Genomic DNA, 21,320 nt, shown 5'->3' with positions numbered 1-21,320 from the left:
TTTGGCAGTGTAGTTTTTTTTGGTTTAAGAATACCTGCTTCCTTTATATGACCTCTCTTCCACTCTCAAAAAGCAAAGGTGGTAGTTGTAGGGAAGCTGTGTCATTATGTTTTCAAAAGGTGTGATTCTTACATTTTAATTTAGTACAGATACAATGTTAAGTGATAAATAAGTATTTTCAATTCTTTTTCCTTTTGATTCCTTAATAAGCTTTATACATCTTTTTTTCCTGTCTATTTACAAAAGAAAGGTGGTGGGAGAAGCTGTGGAAGATTCCTGAATGCATTTGGGGATGGGATGATCAGCTGAAACACCATGTTCCTAGCCAACTCGCTTTCCAAGGTGGTGTGACTAAATCTGACCAGCTTCTCTTGAGCTGAATGTGCCTAGTCACATTTATTATTACTGAGTGCTTTAAAGATACCTAGATACCTGTTATAATCTGTGATATTTGAAACAGGTGTTCAAAATTGATCTTGTAAAAAAGCTGGCCAAGCTTATTGCATGCTTTTGCCTTGCTTGTGTCTTGGACTATGGGCCAAATTAAGCTTTAAAAGAAGTTAAAAATAAAAAAAAATTTCATCTATTATATGTATGGGTTAAAAAAGATGGAAGCATTAGATAAGGACATGACTATATTGTAATAATATGAGCCGGGTTGTTTGTTAGGATAGATAATGAAGGCAATATGTTAATATAGAATTGAAAATTTAAGGAATTTTTAGAAATGGTTTATTTTTACACTTACCTATCTTAATTTTATGTCAGAAAGCCTGACTTAAATACTCCAACCATGATCATGAATGCCTTTGTATTATGTAATGCTTTGTTTAAGTCTTCCTTTCTTTCTCTTTGTCCAAGAAATGTAACCTCACACCTGAGGCGACGGCATCTTGGAAAAACTAGTGATCAAGAATAACCAGATAAACATGATGGGCATAAGGGTCATGACCAAAAGATCTCTCAGTGGCATCTGTATCACTAAATATTAGGAACATTCATTCATTCAGTAGTCCCTTCTGTCTTTTTGTTTGTTGTCGTAAGTGTGAAAGTGAACTGAATATTCTATGATCCATCTTTAAAAGTATTGCCTAACTAAGTCACCAGTTTTCCTGTGGCATGGATATCCTGTTTTCTGAAGAACTGTTTGCTTTTTTGGAGCATGAATGTTTGTTGTTTAGAGCTCTTTGTATTAAATTCAGGTTCAGATTTTTTTCCTTACATTTTCTAGTGCTTTTCTTCTACCGAGCTTGTGGAAATGACTCCTGAGTTATTTAATCTTCTGTGTCACTGTAGTATGTTGATTCAATGTTCAGGAATTACGCATTTAGAAAAACTTGAAGGTGATTTTTCCAGGGAATATGTTTCCCTGACTTGATATTTCTCATGCAGTTTGTTTCCCCTTGATGTGTTGTTTACTATTCTTGTAAGGAACAGCACCAGACTAGTCCTTAATATTGGAGATAGCTGTTGTGTCACTTCCTCATGCTGACATATTTACTAGAGGGTAAAATAAATAACCTTCTAGTAAGAGTGGCAGTCGAAGGGAAGGGCTCATCTGACTTCTGGAAACCTATGTTAAACTATAGTGCTTTCAAACTTGATCATGGGCTAATAGGATGGAAATGAAACTAGGGACCAGGCACACCCAAGGACACTTTTGATAGTTATTATACTTTGTAAATCACAGGATCTTGCTGTTATACTTTCCTGTGTTCCTTAAATTACCTCTATTCCAAGTTGAATGAAGAGACAGACTCTTTTTTTCTTTCTAGAAATAGTACTTGGTCATGCATCTAATAGCAATGAAATTTAATCGGCTATGAGAATCAGTGACTATTCTTTCTCACAGTTTAAACTATGGGGGTGGTGGTGGTGGTGGTGGTAAAAACCCCAGATATACACAAAGCACAGAATAAAGTCATCAGATTCATGTGTATTCTAGTTGAGATCTTTTATGTATTGTCTTGATGTTGATAAACTGAAAACTTCGTGTTTTTGTTTGTATTGTCTGGTTTTTGTTTTTGGCTGTCTCATGTCAGAAGGCATGTAGGGATGGATGGCATTAATTATTCTAAATGATATTTACTGGGAAAGTTTTTTCAAAACTCTGGTACCTTAATGTCAACATTTTTCTTTTCAAAATAGTATTTTCATCTCAGCCTAGTGATGATGAATCAAGTAGTGATGAAACCAGTAATCAGCCTAGTCCTGCCTTTAGACGGCGGCGTGCTCGGAAGAAAACTGTTTCTACTTCAGAATCTGAAGAACGGCCACTTGCTGCACAAGAACCCGAACCTGAACCTTCTAAGAAGCCGAGTGGATGCCATTTCAGTAGTGGTCTCAATAAGTGTGTCATACTTGCCTTGGTGATTGCAATCAGCATGGGGTTTGGACATTTCTATGGTAAGTTTTTGAAAATTTTGTTATATGTAAACTTTTATATAAATTTTGTTATATGATAAGTGACACTTACCAAGAGTGAGGAATCCTGGGATCTATTTTAGTATCATTAAAGATACGACATTGAAAACTCAAAACCTGTTTGACCCTTACTTTTCTCATTTGGAAAGTGAGTGTTGCCTAGCTCACAAAAGTGTTTCACTTAAATGAAGTGGTAAGTATTTTGCATGTATGTTTGTGACTTTTTTTTTAGGAGTCTCACTGTGTCACCCTTGGTAGAGTGCTATGGTGTCACAGCTCACAGCAACCTCAAACTCTTGGGCTTAAATGATTCTCTGGCCTCAGCCTCCCAACTAGCTGGGATTACGTGCCCAGTTATTTTTTGTTGCAGTTGTCATTGTTGTTTAATTGGCCCAGGCTGGGTTTGAATCTGCCACTCTTGGTGTATGTGGCTGGCACTGTAACCACTGTGCTACAGGGGCTGAACCTGGTTTGTGACTTTTTTTTTTTTTTTTTTTGTAGAGACAGAGTCTCACTGTACCACCCTCAGGTAGAGTGCCGTGGCGTCACACGGCTCACAGCAACCTCTAACTCTTGGGCTTACACGATTCTCTTGCCTCAGCCTCCCGAGCAGCTGGGACTACAGGCGCCCGCCACAACGCCCGGCTCTTTTTCTTTTGTGGTTTGGCCGGGGCTGGGTCCAAACCTGCCACCCTCGGCATATGGGGCCGGCGCCCTCCTCACTGAGCCACAGGCGCCGCCCCTGTTTGTGACTTTTTAAATGTGAAAACATTGGCAGATCACATCTCTGAAATGCTCACCATGAGGCAGATGATTATTACTATTATTATTATTATCATTTTTTTTTGTAGAGACAGAGTCTCATTGTACCGCCCTCGGTAGAGTGTCGTGGCGTCACATGGCTCACAGCAACCTCTAACTCTTGGGCTTACGTGATTCTTTTGCCTCAGCCTCCCGAGCAGCTGGGACTACAGGTGCCCGCCACAACGCCCGGCTATTTTTTCGTTGCAGTTTGGCCGGGGCCGGGTTTGAACCTTTCACCCTCAGCATATGGGGCCGGTGCCCTACTCACTGAGCCACAGGCGCCGCCCTATTATTATTATTTTTTAAGACAGAGCCTCAAGCTGTCGCCCTGGATAGAGTGCTGTGACATCACAGCTCACAGCAACCTCCAACTCCTGGGCTCAAGTGATTCTCTTGCCTCTACCTCCCAAATAGCTGGGACTACAGGCACCCGGCTATTTTTTGGTTGCAGCCATCATTGTTATTTGATGGGCCCGGGCTGCATTCCAACCTGCCAGCTCAGGTGTATGTGGCTGGTACCTTAGCTGCTTGAGCCACAGGCGCTGAGCCAAGGCAGATTATTTTAATTTAGAATCACAGACAGATTCGAACCGTGATTTTAAAAGTCATCGGATTTAAAGAGGATTCTTTAAATCTCACTTAACATAGCTACATTTGAAATGTTGAAATAATTAGTGCTCATTATTTCTACTTTTTTTTTTTTTTTTTTTTTTTTTTTTTGAGACAAAGTCTCACTGTGTCACCCCAGGTAGAGTGTGTGGCATCACAGCTCACAGCAACCTCAAACTCTTGGGCTTAAGCGATTCGCATGCCTCAGCCTCCGAAGTAGCTGGGACTACAGGTGCCTGCTATACCACCTAGCTATTTTTTGATTGCAGTTGTCATTGTTTGGCAGGCCTGGGCTGGGTTCGAATCCACCAGCTCTAGTGTACGTGGCCGGCACCCTAGCTGCTGAGCCCCATTATTTCTACTTTTGTGACATTTATTGTTGCTTCCATGGTGCACATGTATCGAGAATGTTTTTGTCTTTAGCCTCATACTTTGCTCTGTTAAACTTGTTAGAGTTTATGTATGTTGATTTTATCTCATTAACCCAGTTAGCCTGGTTTGTGTTACAATTAACATTTGATAAAAGACATCATAAGCTTTCACTTTCTATTCTTGGTTTATATAATCAGATTTTTTTTTGTTGCCCAGGGTGGAGTTTAGTAGGTACAATCACAGCTCACTCTAACCTGGAATTCCTGGTTTTAAGCATGGGCTCAAGCAGTCCTCCCACGTTGGCCTTCCAAATTACTGGGATTACAGTTGTGAACTACCATGCCCTGCTGGGAAATGCTGGGCTTCGTGCCTTTAGCTCAGCAGCTAGGGTGACAGCCACATGCACTGGGGCTGGTGAGTTCTGACCCAGCCCAGGCCTGCCAAACAGCAATGATAACTACAACAACAAAAAGTAGCTGGGCGTTGTGGCGGTTGCCTGTAGTTCTAGTTACTTAGGAGGCTGAGGCAAGAGAATCGCTTAAGCCCAAGAGTTTGAGGTTACTGTGAGCTGTAACTCCACAGCACTGTACCTTGGGCGACATAGTGAGACTCTATCACAAAAAAGAAAAAAATAAAAATAAATAAAAAAGAAATGGGCTACATAGACTCTGTCTCAAAGAAAAGCTGATAATTTGAACAAAATGATTTTGTCCAAATTAAATAGTTAGAATGCTTTATGTATTTTAAAGTATTGGTAATCATATTTATATTATGTACCTAATAAGAATTTTCTTTTTAGGAACAATTCAGATTCAGATGCGTCAGCAGTTAGTCACAAAAATACATGAAGATGAATTGAATGATATGAAGGATTATCTTTCTCAGTGTCAACAGGAACAAGAATCTTTTATAGATTATAAGGTGTGTGCCCTAACAAATATTAAAAATAGTTGTTAGCTAATAATTATCTATTTAGGTATAAGTATGGTGCAAATTAGTAAATCACTAATAATGATAATTGTTGATTGATTATAGGTCTTGAGCACATTGTCTGAGTTTTTCTCTTTTTTTTCTCACATATTTGAATTAGGCATTAGAATAGAATATTACCTTCATTTGATAGCTGAGAAAGGGGTTCAGAAAGTTGGGTTTCGTAATTGATGACCAGTGTTAATTTGATTCCTAGCATCTGACAAAGCCCTTTATTTGTAACTGTAATTTGAAAATGACATTTTATATATGCATTATTTTAGCATTTTTGGACAGTGGGAGCAAAAAAGAGAGTTCTGGTTTATAGTGATTAGGGGAAAATGGCCAAGTCCTTTTTATTAGTTTTTTGTTTGATCTGATGGAAGGGGCTACATTTTATGATTTTTTACCTAAAATATCCCAAGATCTAACAGGGCTTTACTGTCCATTCTTTATTGTCCTGTTACCCAACATCTTAATGGGTTTATGAGGATTCGCAAAATAGCTGGTTTGCTCTCCTGCTCTTTCTGATGAAGGGTGTAGGGATTGTTGATAAACTCAGGATAGAGAAAGAAGTAGTTGATTTTCTCTTCCATTTTCTCACCTCAAAATCTCCTTCACAATTTGTCTTTGCTACTTTTATATGTTACATTTCTTAGGATAGCACTTTACATCCAACTTGTATCTTTTCAGGGAGATACTAATGCAGTTAATTACAAACAGTGCTATTTTCCTACCTGTAACAGAAGATACTATTTCCTCTTTACTATATAATTTGTTTCTGGTTCTATAGGATGACATTGGCTTTAAGGAGACTGACCACACATAAATCTTTACAGAGAGCCAGTTTTTGCACATCTCTTATTTCTAGCTATTAAATGTGGATCAGATGTTGAAGCTGTTTTGCAATACCTGCTCACAGTCTGTTTATCACTGGTTTATTTAAGATCATGTTACTGGATGAACAAGGCTATACTCTGTGGCTTCTTGTACTTAAGCTTTTCAGGATTGTGCTACATCAGTCTCTATTACTCATAGTTTACTGCTGTTGAGTATAAGAAACTTGTTTTCTCTTAAATTTTAAATCTTAGTTTGTTCTTCAGATCAATGAACCAGAATGTGAAGGCACATTTCAGATAATTTTTTTTTTTAAGTTTAAAATAGTGCTATTCTCTTAGAGGACATTTTTTTTTCTTGTTTTTGAAACCAGATAACTTTACTGGTCTGATTTAAATGTGATAATCATAATGTTTGTGGTAAATTAAGCCAAATTTAAGTATTATTTTGCAGATTATACATGAGTTATTTTAACCCACTGGATAATGCTATAACAACCTATTGAAGCATATTCTTTAATTTTTCACTGGTTTTGGTTAACATTTGCTACTAATGCGTGTGCATGAAACCAAAATCAGATTAGTGAAGGCTACCTTGACTTCAGTAAAATTGTATAAGTCTACTTGAACCCAATTTTTATCATGATTCTGTTTGACTTTCAGAATTATAGTAATCTATAGAGTAATCTTAATAGTTATATTAATCTTTCCAGATTATAGGGCTCACATAATCTGGATTACAATCACTTCAGAAGTTTACTTGAAATTGGGGAAATTATTTTTATTTTTCATTTTTTGCTCACTTTGTCACCTTCAGCAGACTGCCGTGGCATCACAGCTCACAGCAACCCCAAACTCTTGGGCTCAAGCGATTCTCTTGCCTCAGCCTCCCAAGTTGCTGGGATTACAGGTCCCTGCCACAACGCCCGGCTATTTTTAGAGATGAGTTCTCATTCTGGCTCAGGCTGGTCTCAAACCTGTGAGCTTAGACAATCCATCTGCCTCAGCCTCCCAGAGTGTTAGGATTTACAGGTGTGAGCCACCACACTGGCTGGGAGATTATTTTTATTTTATTTATTATTAAATCATAGCTGTGTACGTTAATGCAATCATGGAGCACCATACACTAGTTTTATATACCATTTGACATATTTTTATCATACTGGTTAACATAGCCTTCTTGGCATTTTCTTAGTTATTGTGTTGAGACATTTATACTCTACATCCAGTAAGTTTCACATATATCCTTGTGGAGATTATTTTTAAAATGTTACCAAGATTAAGTCTGTCCTCTAATGGGCTTGTAGTATTTATGACTGACTTGCACTTACTGGAAATGTTAGTTTGCATAGCACTGGAATGTGTCAAATAGGACTAAGATTATTATTATTATTATTTTTTTTTTTATTGTTGGGGATTCATTGAGGGTACAGTAAGCCAGGTTACATTGATTGCAATTGTTAGGTAAAGTCCCTCAGAACTAAGATTATTGAAATGTTTCTTCAAAGAGTACATCGACTACAAACAAGTTTCTGAAGCCCAAAGCCATCTCTTAATGTACTTTTATAAAAAGTAATCTCTTGGCTGGGCGTGGTGCTCACACCTGTAGTGATAGCACTCTGGGAGGCCAAGGTGGGTGGATTGCTTGATTTCAGGAGTTGGAGACCAGCCTGAGCAAAGCAAGACCCCTCTCTACTAAAAATAAAAAAACTAGCTGAGTATTGTGGTGGGTGTCTGTAGTTCCAGTTACTTAGGAGCCAGAGGCAAGAGGATCGTTTGAGCCCAAGTTTGAGGTTGCTGTGAACTAAGACACCACAGCATTTTAGCAACAGAGTGAGACTCTGTCTCACACACACACACAAAAAAAACTTTCCCTAAGCCTTTTCCTGCCCAAATTCTCGAAGAGCCTTTCCAGGAAGAGAGTCCTGTGGTCAAAAGATGGAAGCACTATGCTCTTTCTCCTAATTTTTATAAATGGGCCTAAAAACTAGTAAGAACTTCATAGGATTATGGGAAATAGTATTCCAATAGTATCCCTATTGGCTATTTTAAAATTCCTACTAGAGATAAATGGAGCTCTAGCTAACTCCTCCCTGTCTTTAAATTCTTTACCCTGCCATTGTTCCTAATTTGATTTAGCTCTCTGCTAAGAATTTTCTTTTTCTAAATTTTTTTTTTATTAAATCATAGCTGTGTACATCAATGTGATCATGGGGCACCATACACTAGTTTTATAGACCGTTTGACACATTTTCATCACACTGGTTAACATAGCCTTCCTGGCATTTTCTTAGTTATTGTCTTAAGACATTTACATTTTACATTTACTAAGTTTCACATATATCCTTGTAAGATGCACTGCAGGTGTAATCCCACCAATCACGCTCCCTCCGTCCCCCTCCCCCCCCCCCCTTCCCCCTTCCTCCTTTTCTTGGGTTATAACCGGGTTATGTGAAAGCCATAGATTAGTCATAGTAGGGCTGAGTACCTTGGACACTTTTTCTTCCATTCTTGAGATACTTTACTAAGAAGAATATGTTCCATCTCCATCCATGTAAACATGAAAGAGGAAAAGTCTCCATCTTTCTTTAAGGCTGCATAATATTCCATGGCGTACATATACCACGATTTATTAATCCATTCGTGGATCTGTGGGCACTTGGGCTTTTTCCATGACTTAACAATTATGAATTGGACTGCAATAAACATTCTGGTACAAGTATCTTTGTTATGATGTGATTTTTAGTCTTCTGGATATATGCCTAGTAGAGGAATTATAGGATTGAATGGCAGGTCTATTTTTAGATCTCTAAGCATTCTCCAAACATCTTTGCAAAAGGAATGTATTAATTTGCATTCCCACCAGCAGTGTAGAAGTGTTCCCTTTTCTCCACATCCACGCCAACATCTCTGGGATTTTGTGATGTAGGCTAATCTTACTGGAGTTAGATGATATCTCAAAGTAGTTTTGATTTGCATTTCTCTGATGATTAAAGATGATGAGCATTTTTTCATATGTCTGTAGGCTGCGTGCCTGTCTTCAGAGAAGTTTCTCTTCAAGTCCCTTGCCCAGCCTGCGATGGGATCACTTGTTCTTTTTTTGCTTATACGTTTGAGTTTTCTGTGGATTCTGGTTATTAAACTTTTGTCGGAGACACAACCTGCAAATATCTTCTCCCATTCTGAGGGCTGTTTGCTTGCTTTACTTACTGTGTTCTTGGCTGTGCAGAAGCTTTTTAGTTTGATCAGGTCCCAGTAGTGTATTTTTGAAGCTGCTTCAATTGCCCTGGGGGTCCTCTAAGCATTTTCTTATATATGAACTATATGTATAGTACCTGGGGGACATTTTCTGTAGAAGTAAAGCCACCGACGTTTATGGGGTTTTATATCTCTTCATCATTTAAATACAGCTTTTAAAGCACTTGACATTTTTCTTTCCTTTCTTTCAAAAAAATTTAGTTATTGAAAGAAAACCTTGCAAGGTGTTGGACCCTTACTGAAGCAGAGAAGATGTCCTTTGAAACCCAGAAAACAAACCTTGCTACAGAAAATCAGCATTTAAAACTATCTCTGGAGAAGGAGGAAAAAGCTTTATCTTTATTACAGGAAGAGTTAAGTAAACTACGAGAACAGATTAGAATATTGGAAGATAAAGGGACAAGTACTGAATTAGTTAAAGAAAATCAGAAACTTAAGCAGCATTTGGAAGAGGAAAAGCAGAAGAAACACAGCTTCTTTGATCAAAGGGAGACACTACTGGCAGAAGCAAAGGCGCTAAAGCTGGAAGTGGAGAGAGAACGATTAATGACCATGGCTTTATCGGTGGAACTCCAGAAATTAAGTGCTAGTCAGTCACATAGCACTGATTCTCCCAGTGTATTGACTGAACAAAAGGAAACAGCCATCTTAAGGGAAAGACTCACTGAGCTGGAACGGAAACTAACCTTTGAACAGCAGCGTTCTGATTTGTGGGAAAGACTGTACGTTGAGGCAAAGGAACAAAATGGAAAACAAGAAGCTGATGGAAAAAAGAAGGGGAGCAGAGGAAACCACAGGGCTAAAACTAAGTCAAAGGAAACATTTTTGGGTTCAGTTAAGGAAACATTTGATGCCATGAAGAATTCTACTAAAGAGTTTGTGAGGCATCATAAAGAAAAAATTAAGCAAGCTAAAGAAGCTGTGAAGGAAAATCTGAAAAAATTCTCAGATTCAGTTAAATCTACTTTCAGACATTTCAAAGATACCACCAAGAATATCTTTGATGAAAAGGGTAATAAAAGATTTGGTGCTACAAAAGAAGCTGCAGCTGAAAAATCAAGAACAATTTTTAGTGACTACTTGCACCCACAATACAAAGCGCCCACACAGAACCAGAATAGTAGAGGCCCTACTGTGCAAAGAGATGGAAGGAAAGAAAAGCCAGTTCACTTTGAAGGATTCAGAAAAAATACAAACCCACAGAAATGCAGTGCTGAGCATGACTGTAGGGAAAATTATCCTTTTAGAAAGGGTTGTTCTGGTGTATTTGAATGTGCTCAACAAGAAGCTATGAGCCTTTTTAATACAGTGATGAATCCTGTAAGGATAGATGAATTTAGACAGTTAATTCAAAGGTACCTATTAAAAGAGCTGCATACTTTTCGTCATTGGCAAGAACTTGATCAGTTTATCAATAATTTTTTCCAAAATGGTGTCTTTATTCATGATCAGAAGCTCTTCACTGACTTTGTTAATGATGTTAAAGATTATCTTAAAGACATGAAAGAATATCAAGTAGATAATGATGGAGTGTTTGAGAAGTTGGATGGATATATATATAGACACTTCTTTGGTCACACTTTTTCCCCTCCATATGGACCCAGGTCGGTTTACATAAACCCATGTTATTATAGTAGTTTCTAACATTTGTAGATGGGATAGCATTTTTATCATTTGATAAATTTCTTGAAAGGTTACTATTTGTAAGATATGCTTTATTGCCATTGAGAATTTAGAATAAATTATAAAGATGTAGTTTTAAAATTATAGCTGAAAATTTCATATCATGATTTTGACTTGATTTAATTTCTATCTTACAAATCAGTTAAAGATATAAATCCTGTTTTTGTTATTTTGTTTCTTTAGCACGTAATCACTTTAAGTGAAATTATATTTACTCGCCTAAGGAAGCTAGGAGTAAACAACAAATTTTGCTCTGAAATCAGAAAAGCTCATAGATAACAATTCTAATATCGCATCTATTTTCATTTTTCCATTCAATATACCAACTTAATTATGATACTCAATACTTACTGCGGAATTACTGTTGATAAGGGTAGAGGCATGATCAAAGAGGCAAACTTGGCAAGCCAGAATTCTAATTTGTGTGCTTTATAATAACTTTCTATCTGTTGTTTATCAGCTTTATGTTCTGTAACATGAAACTTGCCTAATCTTGAAATGTTAGCTTCATTTGAAATGTTAGCTTCACTTTTTACCTTTGAGGTACTTATATCTTTCTGAATAAATGTAATGTGTCTATAAAATAATGAGACTGAATCTGGCGTCTTTAGTTATTGAGCAGATATCTAGAGCTATAATGAACAAAGTGTTGTGAGGCTACCTTGAGGAAACAAAAAAGTTTTGCTGTAAAGGAACTTACAAACTAGATAAAAGAAATGAAGGTATGGAGGCATGCATGTGGTAGCACCTTGAGCTGGGTGGCCTTTGAACTGAACTTGGTTTTTAAAATAACTTTTGAAAGAGAAATGAGAATTTGCTTTGCAAATAAGGGAGGACATTTCACTCAAAGGGAAGGTCATTTGCAAAGACTCCGATGAAGATGTGGTACTTTAAGGAAGCAGGATAGTTCTGGGAGATAAAAGAAGATTCAGATCTGAAGGGCCTCATTTTATGCTAAAGGATTAGTCCTGTAGGACAGAGAGAACCTCTGAATAATTTTGGAGTGGGGCGGGATAAATATTTTGGATTACAGTTGTCTTCTCTTACCTTCAGAGAATGCATTCCAAGAACCCCCAGCAATGCTTGAAACTAGGAATAGTACAGAATCCTGTATATACTATGCATGAATTTCTTTTTCCTTCACAATTTCACAAATAGAAGATTTGTTCTTAACCATAGATATTAGCAACCTTAGCATATAGGGTTTTTTTCTTACTGAGAAATTTCATCTTTTCACTTAAAAAGAAGTACTTTACAGCTTCTCTTTGGCACATCCTAATTGCCACCATCACCACTTTTATACTTGGGGTCATTATTAAGTAAAATAAGGGTTAATTTGAACATAAGCACTGTTCTGATAACCAAGACAGCTACTAAGTGACTAAGGGGTAGGTGGTGTGGACAGCAGCACTAGACAAAGGGCTGATTTAAGTCCCAGGGGCCGCAGAGTGGGACAGCATAAGATTTCATGACACTATTCATAATGGGAATACAACTTAAGATATTATTTTGAGAGAGTCTCATTCTGTCACCCTGGGTGGAGTGCTGTGGCATCATAGCTCCCAGCAACCTCAAAATCTTGGACTCAAGCAATGCTTTTGTCTCACCCTCCCAAGTATCTTGGACTATAGGTGCCTGCCATTTTTAGAGACAGGGTCTCTTGCTCAGGCTAAGCTCAAGTGATCTATCTGCTTTGGCCTCACAGAGGGCTAGGATTACATGCCTGAGCCACTGTGGCAAGAATTATTAATGAAATTCTCCATTTAACATATTCAGACTGTGGTTGACCACAGGTAACTGAACCTGAAGCACACGAAAGTGAAACTGAATAAGGGGGCACCACGGTAGGTAGCAACCTGGAGGACTGATGGGAAAGGTGTGAAGCTAGAAGGTAGTCAATATGATACCAACATAAGCTGATAAGTAAATGAACTGGAACAATAGAAGGAGGTGTAGAAAGGAGGAGACAGTTAAACAGATGGTAAAACTGGTATTTCTTGTGAAAGAGAAGTGGGAGGTAACAGTGACTTCTAGATTTGTTGGTTGGGTTACCTGTTAGTGGTATCACTAAGATAGGAAATACTAGGTTTGGGGCAAGTGGAATCTTAGATGAGGAGTGTTTGGAAGTACTTAACTGACATTCAAATGGATAAAGTTAGTTAGTAGTTAATTACATGGCCATTTCTTTTTCCCAGACTTACCTATGTGTCTAGAATTCAGGGGTCCTCAAACTAAGGCCCGGAGGCCACATGAGGCCGTGTGATTGTATTTGTTCCCGTTTTGTTTTTTTACTTCAAAATAAGATACATGCAATGTACATAGGAATTTGTTCATAGTTGTTTTTTTTTTTTTAAACTATAGTCTGGCCCTCCAACGGTCTGAGGGAGAGTGAGTTCTGGCCCCCTGTTTAAACAGTTTGAGGACCCCTGGATAGTCTAGGCTGGAGGTATTTATTTATCAGACTCCTGGGGGAATATCAACATCTATTGGGTTGCACAGGTGGCTGAGAGGACAAGAGTAGTATGAAAACCTGAAAATCAACTCAGAGAATATTTAAATGTGTCAATAGCTTTTTTAAGAAGTTGACTGAAAAATATTTCTTGGCTTGGGAATTGGGTGGCAATAGACAGCAATATGGATTTTCAGTGAAGTCAGGACAGAAGCCTGATCCTAGAGACTGAGGAAAGCAGTGTAGACATAGTGAATTTCTGTTGTGAGAGAAAAAGTTAAAGACTTTTATTTTGCTTTGTTTATAAGAGATGTGTATGTAATTCCGCTGAGAGATAAAGCCAATGGGGAGGGATTTTTATAGGAAAGGAGGAAAAATAATGGAAACACATCTCATTATTTTATTGCCACATTTCTTTTCTTTGTTATCTGTTGCATGTTTCCCCTTTTTGCCAGTAGAGTTAAATTTGTCTTTTTGTTAAAAAAGAGTGTAATACTGAATCCTTAATTTTTTATATGGATATTCTAGGACTACAGATTAACATCTTTTTTCAGTGTTCAAATAATAGATTAATGGAGAAAAACATGAAAACTGTTTTTAATTTAAATGAACTCTAACATAGATGAAAAATGTGTTTACTGCTTTCAGTCGACCTGATAAAAAGCAACGTATGGTAAATATTGAAAACTCCAGGCATCGAAAACAAGAGCAGAAGCATCTTCAGCCACAGCCTTGTAGAAGGGAAGGTAAATGGCATAAATATGGTCGCACTAATGGAAGATACATGGCAAATCTTGAAATAGAATTGGGGCAATTACCTTTTGATCCTAAATATTGATTTGATGATTAAGTTAAATTAGAAAACTGTAAGAGACATAGTTGCTTTCTACAATGGTGTTGAAACTAAGATGAAATTACCAAATAACAATGTCTTTTTTCCTTCATTTCTGAGTATCAGTTTGATGACTTTATATTATTACTCAGAAGCATCAATCAAAAGCCTACTAACGGCATTTTCCTGTAGTTTAGCTTTGTTGAATTTTTTTTTGGCCCTGGAAATGTTCAACAGTAGTTTTACTAAGGAAGCCAGGCATGCAACAGATTTTGTGCATGAAATAAGACTGCCTTTCAGTGTATAAGCTTAAAGTAAGCTCAACTCATACATGACAAAGTGTAATTAACACTGATGTTTGTGTTAAATTTGCAGTAGAGCTTGAAAAAAGTACATTGTGAGGGAATTTCATCTCTAACGTTTTATAATCTTATATTTGCTTCTTGTCTTTTTGTGGGTTCAAGAGCCCGTTGACTTGTGAAGAATTTGCTGCCCTCTTATCAGCTTGCTGACTTGTTTTCTTGTGAAATTTCTTGCACATCTGAATATTGTAGAAGAAACAATAAAACTACACCACGAGGAAAACTAAAGGTCTTTATTTAAAATTTGTCATTGTATTAATATGTGGTTTATACTGATATTTTACACATTTCCTCAGTAGTGGTATTTGGTAAAGCAGTTCATAGTGTTTCTTTCCAAGTTCCACGAATCTTGATTACCCAGTGTTTACTAAAGTATTTAAACAGTACCTGAATATTTCCATTCAGCAATGTCAGTTTCTCTAGGAAAGATTCAAACCCGGTTCAGAATTTCATCTTCAGTTGAGTTTCCTTTTTGACTTCCATTCATAGACATATATGTGACTTCCAATTCGACCCTCCGGCAAGTGAGTGTGGAAGAAAACAGCAGTTCTCTCATAGTTACTTGAAATTAGGAAAGCACTTATTTCCTAGAAGTAAATAAATGTTTAAATAAAATAAAGGCTACATTTTACTGAGTACTGTTTCAGTGAATTTTAGAATCGCCTATTTTAATTGCTTCTCTACTTTTTTCTTAATAAAACAATAAAATTTCTTAAAAAAAGAATTAACTTGTGGTAAGTAAAATATCTTGATAGTTACAGAATTTGGGCTCATGCTGACTGAGGAAAAGACCAATTATGAAATATGCGGGCTTAAAGGGACCTTAAAAAAGGTTATGTTCTCTGTTTACCGAAGTGGTTGCTAAACCTGAGGTAAATAAAAAATACTGAATTTTCTTCTTTCTTACCTCCTCCAAAATGCTGAATATGATCAAGTGAGTAGGCAATGATGCAGCATCCTGAAACTCTTTATGTAACCAGTTTAAGGGATTTAGGTAAAATATATCTGCTTCATCAAGATACTGACTTTTTCCAGTCAGGTCTGGGGGACATTGGAGAAATCTCATTGGAATTGGGCAGTGAACATGGCTATGAAAAGAAAAGTTATCATAATAAATACAAGAAGTAAAAAAAAAAATTTGAAAGTTTTCTTATTACTTATGTCATGTACACCTAGCAAAATGTGAAATCTGAATCCATAAACTAAGACATATTCTTAAAGATGGAAAATGTAATTCTCATCCATGACCTGTGTAGCAGCAGCTTAACTGGCGAGCCCACACTAAAGCATAGAATTCCTTTCAAGGAGGGGAGTAGGACAGTTAGCAGCTAGAGTTACATAGTGTTCCAAAGTGTTCCAATTCCCCCAGTATGACATCCATGGTGATACTGAATGTGCACATGAAACATTTAACTCCATATTGAGACTGAATTAAGTATAGAATTTTCTATAGGAAAGCTGGCTTCTTTGCCCCCCTGTACCATTACGGGACAACTGGTAACTAATACAACTTCCTGAAATACAAAATAAAAGCATAGGGCCAAATGGATGTCTATATATGTGTGTGTATTTTTTTTTTTTTTTGAGACAAAGTCTGTCTCAGTCGCCCTAGGGTAGAGTGCCATGGCATCATACCTCACAGTAACTTCAAACTCTTGGACTCAGCCTTTCAAGTAGCTGGCACTATAGGTGCCGGCCACAATGTCTGTTAGAGATGGGGTCTTGCTCTTGGTTAGGGTGGTCTTGAACCTGTGAGCTCAAGCAATTCGGCTACCTTAGCCTCCCAAATGGATGTCATTTTAAATGCCCTGCGTAGTTAAAGCAATTTTACTATTTTACATTTCCTAGGAACACATAATTCAGTCATTAGACTATCATGTAGTTGCTGTCCCTAATTTTTACAGGTGAAACAAATGATGTCCAAAGAAATTCATTTATTTATTTTCAGGCAGAGTCTCACTCTGTTGCCCTGGGTAGAGTGTTGGCTTTATCATAGCTCACAGCAACTTCAAACTCTTGGGCTTAAGTAATTCTCTTGTTTCAGCCTCCTGCATAGTTGGGATTACAGGTACCTGCATGATGCCCAGCTACTTTTTCTGTTTTTGTAGAGTTGGGGGTTCTCACTCTTACTCAGATGATCCACCCTCCTTGGCCTCCCAGAGTGCTAGGATTACAGGCATAAGCCACCCTGTTGGGTCAAGTTTAAAATTTATTTGGTCAGGCTTGGTGCCTGTGGCTCAAGCAGCTAAGGTGCCAGCCACATACACCTGAGCTGGCGGGTTCAAATCCAGCCCAGGCTGCCGAACAACAATGATGGCTGCGACCAAAAAATAGCTGGGTGTTACAGGGCGCCTGTGGTCCCAGCTACTTGGGAGGCGGAGGTAGGAGAATCGCTTGAGTCTAGGAGTTGGAGGTTGCTGTGAGCTGTGATGCCATGGTACTCAACCCAGGGTGACAGCTTGAGGCTGTCTCAAAAAAAAAAAAAAATATTTGGTCAATGATCAATTAATTCAAATCCAGGAATCTGAAAGAGAATTTTAAAGTAGGAAGTTTCATTGTGATAGCATAGAGTGAAACAATTTTTATTACCTGTAGTAGGGAGTAGAATGACAAGGCATCATTATAAGTATTGAAGCTGAAGATTTATTGGGACTGTTGTAACAGATCTTCTGAATATACCTCATGACATCAAGAGTACCTCGTTGATGAACTAAACCAGTATAGAGGGCGAGAAGCATATTTGATAAAAACAGGAAACTTAGAGCTGGTTTCTTCCATGTTTTCAGGTGGGTTATTGAGTATCCTATATGAAGATAGACACATTGAACCTTACACTGGCAATATTTTGTTTTCTTATGTTACCTGCAACCATATATTTTTCATGGAAACAGCACAGACTGTAATAATGTGAATAGATGGACAAAGTCGTTATAATCTCTCCGAACATTCACTATCACTGTATTGCCATCTAGGTCTTTAAAGTATTAAAAAAAAAAATCCAGTACCTATTCTGGTACATAGTAGTTGCTAAATAAATAGGACTTTTAATTATCCCTTTACCTTTAATCTCTCAAGCACTAGTAATGGGTAGTGGAGTATATAACACAAGCTGCAGTAATGTGTCCTGTGGGAAGATAAGCCATTGAGCTCTTGGGAGATTTTACTGGTAAGTGTATGAGAGGTGGTATGGATCACTTTCTGGAAGAAAAGGAGCTATGTCTTAACTTTTTTTTTCTTTTCACTATAGTGTCAGGTAATTTGGAGATGTTGTCTTTTCTTTTTTGTGAAATTAATTTCTGTGTGGCAAAACCTAAAAAGCCAAGTAGAACAAACACAGGTATAAAAGGATAAGTAAAAGTCCTTCTACCAGCAACAGCTACTGATAATGAGCACATTAGTATCCATTAAAATACCAAAGAACATGTCTTTCCATTGGAAAAAAGCATATTATTAAACTTCTTTAACATTTTGTACATATACACTTTATGTGGAACAAGGTAATAGTTCTTTAGGAACTTGCAGCACCCAAACCAGTCTGCCCAAAATTTTAGCGCTAATACCCACTGGAGCCAAGGCAGTGTTTTCCATTCTGTTCCTCCTCTATGAATATTTTAGATAACATTATCCACAGTTCATACTATTTAGGAGCTGGAATATCATATCCTCACCTCGTATGGTTAATGTACTTTAAATAGCTCTGACCAAAAAACATTCTGCAAAGTGGTGTGATGAAAAATGTAGCCAGATCAAAAAAACTAAGTCTGTCATTTAAAACTCACATCTATGTAAGAGTTTTTGAAATGTAAACTGAGGAACCTACTAAAAAATGAGAATTAAAATTAGCTTTATTAGAAATAAGATTCTGAAATTTCAACCACCTGTAATAACTTCAGTTACAGATAGACCACCAAATACAGCTTGAAGCACTTGTGTTGACAGGTAAAAACTACATCAACCTTAGTGGGCTCAAATTATAAAAAGCTGTACTAAAGCCCATCACGAGGCTCTAAAAGATAATTTGCTACGAGAGATATTCAAATAAGGTGGGCATGTATAAAGTGATTAACAATTCTCTCAAATTGTTGCTGAAAATTTTATCAGAAACTGTGGCATTAGGGATACAACAGTATGTATGTGTGGGTGATAACAAATGGGGAAGATGTGGTGATAAATGTGAAAATGGGATTCTGGTTAGAATGCTGGAAGATAATGTTCCCAGCATTGTTAGTCCTGGGGAGAGGGATGTATCAGGTAATGTTTAACTTAACTTACATGGTGGTAATTTTCACTTTTTGAAGCTAGCTCATTTTAGGACATACCATTTTAATGAGAACTGAATCTCCATATTAGAGAAACAATGTTAAGAAGATACTGGAAAGGGGGCTCTGTGCCCGTAGCACAGTTACGGCACTAGCCACATACACTGAGGCTGGCGGGTTCGAACTCAGCCCAGGCCAGGTAAATAACAACGACAACTATAACAAAACATAGCAGGCATTGTTGGTGGGTGCCTGTAGTCCCAGCTACTTGGGAGGCTGAGGCAAGAGAATCACTTAAGCCCAAGAGTTTGAGGTTGCTGTGAGCTGTGATGCTACAGTGCTCTACCAAGGGCGACATAGTGAGACTGTCTCAAAAAAAAGAAAAACATGCTGGAAAGGGAAGGAACAGTTGAATACTACCTAGGGAAGAGTTAGGTGATAGGTTAGTTTCCTAATGGGTACTAGATACTGATAAACATTTGCTATTCAAATTGGCTTCTTTATCAATATTATGGATCAGATGAGCTTTTGGGATAGTCTGGGAGCCTAACTACATGTTACATCTAAGGAAATAGAAGTAAATAACCACATGTTATTTCTAAGGAAAAATGCATTTCAATTTCCAACTTGAAGTTTGGGGATAAAATAATTTTTTTTTTTTTTTTTTGAGACAGTGTCTCACTGTATCACCCTTGGTAGAGTGCCATGGCATCACAGCTCACAGCAACCTCAAACTCTTGGGCTTAAGCGATTCTCTTGCTTCAGCCTCCCAAATAGCTGGGACTACAGGTGCCCAGCACAACGCCCGATATTTTTATCTGTTGTTGTAGTTGTCATTGTTTGGCAAGCTGGGGCCAGGTTTGAACCCATCAGCCCCAGTATATGAGTTGGTGCTCTGGCCAATGAGCTATAGGTGCTGAGCCAAAATAAAAGTTTTATTTAAAACTTGAGGACTGTCTTATACAGGCAGTCCCCAAATTACAAACATTCAATTTACATACAACTTGCGCTTAGAAAAGGAGGCCATTTTTTTTTTTTTCCTTTTTGAGATAGTCTCACTTTGTCGCCCTCAGTAGAATGCCGTGGCTTCACAGCTTACAGCAACTTCCAACTCTTAGGCTTAAGTGATTCTCTTGTCTCAGCTCTCACGTAGCTGGGACTACAGGCACCCATCACAATGCCTGGCTGTTTTTAGAGATGGGGTCTTGCTCTGGCTCAGCCTGGTCTCGAACTGGTGAGCTCAAGGATCCACCCACCTCAGCCTCCCAGAGTGCTAGGAAGGAATGGAGTCTATTATAGGTAATAGGTAAATAAATGTATCCCCCTAGATAAAAAAGCCCACATAGAGACTCCTGAGAGAGTTCTTCAGTTCTTCCCCCCTTCCAGAAGCTCTGGTGCTTTTCTGTATTCCTTTCTAACTTCTAATAAAAGTCCTATCTTACCACTGGAAAAAAAAATAGGTAAATGTATCTGACAAATTGAACTTAGGAACAAACTTATAGAACCTATCTCATTCTTAACCTGGGGACTCCTGTACATAAATTTTTAGTATCGTATAAGCATTACTAAGCATTTGGCATATAGGGGAAACATCTTTAGAAATTACCATTATCAAATGACCTTCGTGCACATGTTAGGAAAAAAACCTGACTTCATAGTAGAAAAGTCTTGAATTTGAAGCCTCTGTGGGGTTTTCAAATCATTTGACATTGAAAGTTTCCAACGGGATTTCAGAAACTCGAGTTGCTGAACATGTTACTGTTCCAATGCTAAACTGAAAGAACCACAAGAAAACCGTACAACCCATGGTTTTCTTACTGAGAAGTAGTACTGTTTCTTCAATATTTAAAAGAGGTAATTAACAAGATTCTAACAGCTGCCATCCAATAGGTCTACTGAATTGCATATGCAAATAATCTAGAAATGCAGTTCTCACTGAAATGGCATCTACCCTCAAATGTCTTAGCTTCAGAAAGTGACAGTCACCATTATGTAAATTTATTGAAGATTTTGGACTTTATGAACCCAGGTGATTGTCAGAATATAGGTCACTTCATTTCCTACAGTAGCTAACCCATTGCTAACTGGACGCTAAATATCATACTTAATTTGCTCATGTTATCTGGGCCTACAAAAAAGTATTTCAAAGTGAGTACACAGAAAATTGCTAGAAGAGGGCGGCACCTGTGGCTCAGTCAGTAAGGCGCCGGCCCCATATACCGAGGGTGACGGGTTCGAACCCAGCCCCGGCCAAACTGCAACCAAAAAATAGCCGGGCGTTGTGGCAGGCGCCTGTAGTCCCAGCTACTCGGGAGGCTGAGGCAAGAGAATCGCTTAAGCCCAGGAGTTGGAGGTTGCTGTGAGCTGTGTGAGGCCACGGCACTCTACCAAGGGCCATAAAGTGAGACCCTGTTTCTACAAAAAAAAAAAGAAAATTGCTAGAAGAACTGCTTAAGAAAGTAG

At 37.9% G+C, this 21,320-nt stretch overlaps 3 protein-coding genes across 5 annotated transcripts in view; 2 read left to right on the top strand and 1 right to left on the bottom strand.

The window, feature by feature from the left end:
* The window catches only part of CCPG1 (cell cycle progression 1), a 57,668-nt gene extending 42,435 nt beyond the window's left edge, over window positions 1-15,233 (top strand). For 2 of the 3 annotated variants that reach the window (XM_053593346.1, XM_053593345.1), the window contains 5 exons: window positions 247-342; window positions 2,149-2,406; window positions 5,009-5,130; window positions 9,474-10,876; window positions 14,053-15,233. In XM_053593346.1, the coding sequence (XP_053449321.1) occupies window positions 247-342; window positions 2,149-2,406; window positions 5,009-5,130; window positions 9,474-10,876; window positions 14,053-14,242 (2,069 nt within the window). In that variant the 3' untranslated portion in view covers window positions 14,243-15,233. The remainder of the gene's footprint in view (window positions 1-246; window positions 343-2,148; window positions 2,407-5,008; window positions 5,131-9,473; window positions 10,877-14,052) is intronic. The other variant, XM_053593347.1, reaches the window with a different exon arrangement.
* The window catches only part of PIGBOS1 (PIGB opposite strand 1), a 45,489-nt gene continuing 38,227 nt past the window's right edge, over window positions 14,059-21,320 (top strand). The window contains exon 1 of the mRNA XM_053593355.1: window positions 14,059-14,150. The gene's annotated coding sequence lies outside the window, so the exon portion shown is untranslated. The remainder of the gene's footprint in view (window positions 14,151-21,320) is intronic.
* The window catches only part of PIGB (phosphatidylinositol glycan anchor biosynthesis class B), a 42,135-nt gene continuing 35,628 nt past the window's right edge, over window positions 14,814-21,320 (bottom strand). The window contains exons 10-12 of the mRNA XM_053593348.1: window positions 17,188-17,401; window positions 15,506-15,686; window positions 14,814-15,185 (exon numbers count right to left, since the gene is read on the bottom strand). Coding sequence (XP_053449323.1) covers window positions 15,054-15,185; window positions 15,506-15,686; window positions 17,188-17,401 — 527 coding nt within the window. The 3' untranslated portion in view covers window positions 14,814-15,053. The remainder of the gene's footprint in view (window positions 15,186-15,505; window positions 15,687-17,187; window positions 17,402-21,320) is intronic.

The sequence above is a fragment of the Nycticebus coucang genome, chromosome 6 (assembly GCF_027406575.1).
Source record: "Nycticebus coucang isolate mNycCou1 chromosome 6, mNycCou1.pri, whole genome shotgun sequence".
Classification (NCBI taxonomy): domain Eukaryota; kingdom Metazoa; phylum Chordata; class Mammalia; order Primates; family Lorisidae; genus Nycticebus; species Nycticebus coucang.
The sequence above is the reverse complement of the archived record's forward strand: the minus strand, read 5'-3'. Positions and strand labels throughout refer to the sequence as shown.